The 5724-nt window shown below is 51.5% G+C and overlaps 1 protein-coding gene across 3 annotated transcripts in view; it reads left to right on the top strand.

Annotated features, from left to right (window-relative positions):
* Nucleotides 1-2464: 2464 nt before the first annotated feature.
* The window catches only part of NUP85 (nucleoporin 85), a 47027-nt gene continuing 43767 nt past the window's right edge, over nt 2465-5724 (top strand). For 2 of the 3 annotated variants that reach the window (XM_008073325.2, XM_008073326.2), the window contains exon 1: nt 2483-2821. In XM_008073325.2, coding sequence (XP_008071516.1) covers nt 2789-2821 — 33 coding nt within the window. In that variant the 5' untranslated portion in view covers nt 2483-2788. Of the gene's footprint in view, nt 2822-5724 lie in introns of all 3 variants that reach the window. The other variant, XM_021706626.1, reaches the window with a different exon arrangement.

Below are 5724 nucleotides of genomic sequence, written 5' to 3'. Positions count from 1 at the left end.
TTTTGATTTATTGTAGAGATGAGGTCTCACCAAGTTGCCCAGGCAGGTCTCGAACCTGCATGCTCAGGCAATCCACTCACCTCAGCTCCCAAAGCACTAGGATTACAGGCTGAGCCACCAAGCCTGGCTCTGCTCTGCTTTATTAGCCCTCTTTTTACTCCTTAGAAAATGGAAATGAGCTGGGTGTGGTGACTTACGCCTGTCATCCCAGCACTTTGGGAGGTGAAGACAAGAGGATTACCTGAGACAACATGGCGAGACCTCAGTGGTCCTGCCTGAGGTTCCGGCTACTTGGAAGGCTGAGGCGGAAGGGTCGCCTGAGCCCAGCACATTGAGGCTGTGGTGGCTGTGAATGTGCTACTGCACTCCATCCTGAGAGTGCTACTTTAAAAAAAAAAAAGTGTATCAGAGGAAAGGATGAAAAGGGGGGATCTACCTTTCCAAGACTGGGCAGGGTTGTCAGATGCTGAAAGAAAGCATGGCATGGAATTTTTGAAGTTGAAAGCTTTTAAAGCTTCTTTTTTGGGGTGAAGGCAAGCAGGCATCGGAGCTGACATCATGGTGATGGGGTTTGTTTCCCCTACCTCTGACAACTGGATAGATGGGTGGGTCAGTCATGGGTGATTAATCATGAAGAGAGGGAAGGGCTGGGCTGGTACCTGAAAGACAAATTCTTGGGAGACGTTTATCTTAATATCTTGTGACCCGCCCAGGATTCCCGGAAAGGATCACTGTTGTGTAGGAGCTCAAGGAGACCATAGAAACTGCCTTTTGGGTTCTGTCCTTTCTTTTTTTTTTAGAGTTGGAGTCTCACTCTGTCGCCCAGACAGGCACACGCTACCACGCCGGGCTAATTTTTTGATTTATTGTAAAGATGAGGTCTCGCCAAGTTGCCCAGGTGGGTCTCGAACCCGTGGGTTCAGGTAATCCACTCACCTCAGCCTCCCAAGGCGTGGGATTACAGGCTGAGCCACCGAGCCCGGCTTGGGCCCTGTCCTTTCATTCTGTAATCTACAAACGGTACTATTCGTTTTGTTTTTTTTTCCGAGTTGGCGTCTCTGTCGCCCAGACAGGAGTGCAGTGGCCGCTCCCAGCCACCGCAGCCTCAACCTGCCAGGCTCCGGCGATCCTTCCACCTCAGCCTTCCCAGTAGCCGGAATTACAGATGCGCGCTACCACGCCCGGCTGATTTTTTTTTTGATTTATTGTAGAGATGAGGTCTCGCTGCCCAGGCGGGTCTCGAACCCACGGGCTCAGGCAATCCACTCACCTCAGCCTCCCAAAGGTGCGGGATTACAGGCTGAGCCACCTAGCCCGGCCAACGGTACTATTCTTACCTGATGTGTTATTTGCTTTTTTTTTTTGAGTTGGAGTCTCACTCCACTGCGCTCTTCTGCGCTTGTCCCTCCTTCCTGGCCTCCACAGCACGTCAGAGAAAACACCGCCGGGGCATCCTGCGCCCACAGTAGCTCACTCTCAAAAGTAGGCAGCGTACAGTGGAGTACAGTAGCACGGTCACCCATAGCAGGCTCGACCTGCTGGGCTCAGGCAATCCTTTCGCCTCACTCAGGCTTCCAAGTAGCTGGAACTACAAGTGAATGCCACCACACCTGGCTTCCTTGCTTGTTTATCAATCGATTGATTGATTGATTGTAGAGACGAGGTCTTGCCATATTGCCCAGGCTGGTCTCGAATCCGTGGGCTCTGGCAATCCTCTCACCTCCGCCTCCTAAAGTGCTGGGATTACAGGCTTGAGCCACCCCGCCCAGTAATATATGCTATTCAAAAAATAATGTAACTCCTGCAAGTTACTGGTGCACTAAGACTTTTCTATGACAAGGCCACGGATTCACAGATTTTTGTGCTTTGTTCTGCTTTTTCTCGGAGAGGGAACAAACCAGTATTCGTGTTTAATTAAGCAAGCACAAGCCGGGCTCGGTGGCTCAGTCTGTAAACCCGCGCCTTTGGGAGGCTGAGGTGAGTGGATTGCCTGAGCCCGAGGGTTCGAGACCCGCCTGGGCAGGCGAGACCTCCTCTCTACAATAAATCAAAAAATTAGCTGGGCGTGGTAGCGCGCGCCTGTAGTTCCAGCTACTTGGAAGGCTGAGCGGAAGAATCGTCGGAGCCCAGCAGGTCGAGGCTGCGGTGGCCGTGAGCGGCCACTGCACTCCAGCCTGGGTGACCGAGTGAGACTCAAAAAGAAAAACAAAAAAGAAAGAAAAGCAAGCACAGCTGTCTCAATTTTAGTTGTCAGCTGCCTGAATTTTGTCCTCGTGCTTCTTGTACGTTTCGGAGTGGGAGTGGCGGCGACTGCTTCCCAGCCCAAACCCGTGGACCGCCGGGGTCCGGAAAAGCGGCCGCGACACTACAAATGGGAACCAAAAGGTGGCGAGGTCAGCCAGCGTCGGGAGAGGTCGAGGGCTCACAGGTGCCGCGTCTGGCCCCGCCTCCCGGCCCCTCCCGCCGTCTCCGGGGGCCTTCCCTCTGCCTGGCGCGAGGCTGTCCGCGGCGCCGCCTGCTTTTGAGAGTGAGCTACTGTGGGCGCAGGATGCCCCGGCGGTGTTTTCTCTGACGTGCTGTGGAGGCCAGGAAGGAGGGACAAGCGCAGAAGAGCGCAGGGGGTGGGTCGTGGCTGAGAGGAGAAGTGCCTTCAGCGTTGAGCGATTGGGCCTGCAGGCGCTGCAGGAGGCGCCCCGGCGGGGTCCTTCGTCGCTGCGGGCTCTGAGCGGGTGGCCAGAGCGGGAAGCACAGGCGACCGGCGGTTTGCAGGCGGTTGCGGTGCGGCGCTATGGAGGAACTCGATGCTGAGCCGACGGTCACTGTAAGGGCGCCCCGGACAGGCTTGTCCTGTCCTGTTCGACGTCTGCGTTGTCATTTTGGTCTGTTTCCCCGCCCGCCTCAAGGCGTCTGTTCTCCGGTTCTCTTCCCCGGGCTCAGTTGCGACTGGCCGGAAGTTGCAACAACGCTATTTAGGTGCCCGCACTGGGGTCGTAGTGGTCGCTGGGTTTCTGCCCCTTTGTGTATCAACAAGCCCCGACCCCGGAGGCCCCGCTCCATTCCGCTGTCTGTCTTGTCTTCTTGATCCTTCAGTTTCCTGGCTTTTCCTCTTGGATATTAGAGTGGGGTCAAGCCAAGCAGGAATTGGGGCTTTTTTTCTTCCAATCATTCTAGGCTCCGCATCACAACATGGTGGGCATGAATGGCTTCTGCTTGTGCGGCCCAAGATTTTTTTATTTTGAGTAGGGGGATCTCACTCTGGCGCCCAGGCTAGGGTGAAGTGGCACGATCGACTCCCCGCAGCCTCCACATCCCAGTTAGCTGGGATTACAGGCGCGCGCTATCATGCTCGGTTAATTTTTTTATTTTTATTTTTTTTGTAGAGACGAAGTCTTCCTGTGTTGTCCAGGCTGGTCTCGGATTCCTGGACTCAGTCGGTCCTCACGCCTCGGCCTCCCAAAGGACTGGAATTACAGGCATGAACTACCGCGTCTGGCCCTAAGGTTTCCTAAATGTATATATTATCTTGGGAAACTATTCTTATTTTTTATTGTTCTGCGTTCAGTTCCGTTTGAACTCTTAAGATAGTATGTAAGCCGGACGCGTGGCTCATGCCTGTAATCCCAGCACTTTGGGAGGCAGGGGGTGAAAAGATTGCCTGAGCTCAGGGGTTCGAGACTAGCCTGAGCGACATGGCGAGACCTCTTGTCTACAATAAATCAAAAATAGGCCGGGCATTGTGGTGCATGCTTGTGGTTCCAGCTACTTGGAAGGCTGAGGCAGAAGGATTGCCTGAGCCCAGCAGGTTGAGGCTGTGGTGGCTGTAAGCATGCCACTGTGCTCCATCCTAGGTGACAGAGTGAGACTTTGACACAAAAAAAGTATGTCGAATGTGGGTGATGGATAACCTGTGGTGTTTATGAATAAATTAATGGACTTTAGATATGAGATACATATTGTTTCTGCTAATTGGAAGACTCTTCTCTTCTCTCTTTGGTTTATCTTCTGTTCATTTTACAAATGCAAACTCTAACAGCCCCTTTCTCAGGAAAGCCTTCCCTGACCTCCCTGTTGAGGTAAAAAAAAATATCTGCCAGTTATAGGCTTTCAGAGTTGTGCATGTCTTAGCTCTTGGTAACTTCTAAGTTCCACTAAACTATACCTGACTTTGTGTTTTTGCTCTTTTTATTATTTTATTATTTTTTTTGAGATGGAGTCTTACTCTGTCGCCCAGACTGGAGTGCAGTGGCCGCTCCCGGCTACCGCAGCCTCGACCTGCTGGGCTCCAGCGATCCTTCCGCCTCAGCCTTCCGAGTAGCTGGAATTACAGGCATGCACTACCACGCCCAGCTGATTTTTTGATTTATTGTAGAGATGAGGTCTCACTGCCCAGGCGGGTCTCGAACCCGCGGGCTCAGGCAATCCACTCACCTCAGCCTCCCAAAGGCGTGGGATTACAGGCTGAGCCACCGAGCCCGGCTTCCTCTTTTTATTTATTTTTTTTGAGTAGGAGTCTCACTGTTTTGCCGAGGTTGGAGTGCAGTGTCACGTTCATGACCACTGTAGCCTCAACCTCCTGGTCTTAGGTGATCCTTCCGCCTCAGCCTTCCGAGTAGCTGGAACCACAGGCACATGCCACCATGCCCAGCCAATTTTTTGATTTACTGTAGAGATGAGGTCTCCTCAAGTTGCCCAGGCTGGTCTCAAACCCTCAGACTCAGGCAGTCCTTTTATCTCTGCCTCCCAAAGTGCTGGGACTACAGGCATGAGCCGCCATAGAACTTTTTCGAGCTACATATCATCCTGCCTTTTTCTTCTACACTATGTCAGAATCTATGGATGGGAGAACCTTACTACTACCCTGTCCAGCCACTGCTTTGGTATTGATCCATGTGTTTACACAAAGAGGATGGATATGCTTTGAGCTTATTTTTTACCCCAGTAGTGATGTACTTGTGTTAATCTACATCTACATTGCTGTGAGAGAGATCTGGTAGGAAACTGGTTGGCATTGTGGGCAGAGCCTCACAGAGGGGCTTGATTTTGGTAGAATTCCATAGTCTAGACTCTGGACCTCAGCTATGCAGACTTGAACTGTCATGTTTGAGTTTGAATCTGCTCTTTGCGTTTACTGTAAACACACTCTCAAGAGACTGATTTAATAATAGTGAATGCTGTTAGTTTTTCATTTTTGTTAGTTGTGTCTCGCCCAGTTGCCCAGACTAGTCTTTAGGTAACTACTTCCTCTCATCAAGGTACATGAAGGCAAGCTAGTAATTAGCACATTCAGGGATTTGCTAAGCACAGATTCAAAGATAGTAAAATAATCTTGAGTAGTTTTTTATTTTTATTTATTTTTGTGAGTTGGAGCCTCACTCTGTCGCCCACACTGGAGTACAGTGACATGCTACTCACCGCCACCGTAGCCTCAACCTGCTGGGCTCAGGTGATCGTTTTTTTTTTTTTTTTCTTTTTTTTGAGTTGGAGTCTCACTCTGTTGTCCAGACTGGAGTACAGTGGCACGCTCCTGGCCACTGCAGCCTCAACCTGCTGGACTCCCGCGATCCTTCCGCCTCAGCCTTTCAAGTAACTGGAACAAGTGCGCGCTACCGCACCCAGCTAATTTATTTATTTATTTATTTATTTTTGAGTTGGAGTCTCACTCTGTCGCCCAGACTGGAGTGCAGTGGCTGCTCCCGGCCACCGAAGCCTCGACCTGCTGGGGAA

This window comes from Carlito syrichta, unplaced genomic scaffold (assembly GCF_000164805.1).
Source record: "Carlito syrichta isolate Samal-C Ts95f unplaced genomic scaffold, Tarsius_syrichta-2.0.1 Scaffold315826, whole genome shotgun sequence".
NCBI classification, from domain to species: domain Eukaryota; kingdom Metazoa; phylum Chordata; class Mammalia; order Primates; family Tarsiidae; genus Carlito; species Carlito syrichta.
The sequence above is the reverse complement of the archived record's forward strand: the minus strand, read 5'-3'. Positions and strand labels throughout refer to the sequence as shown.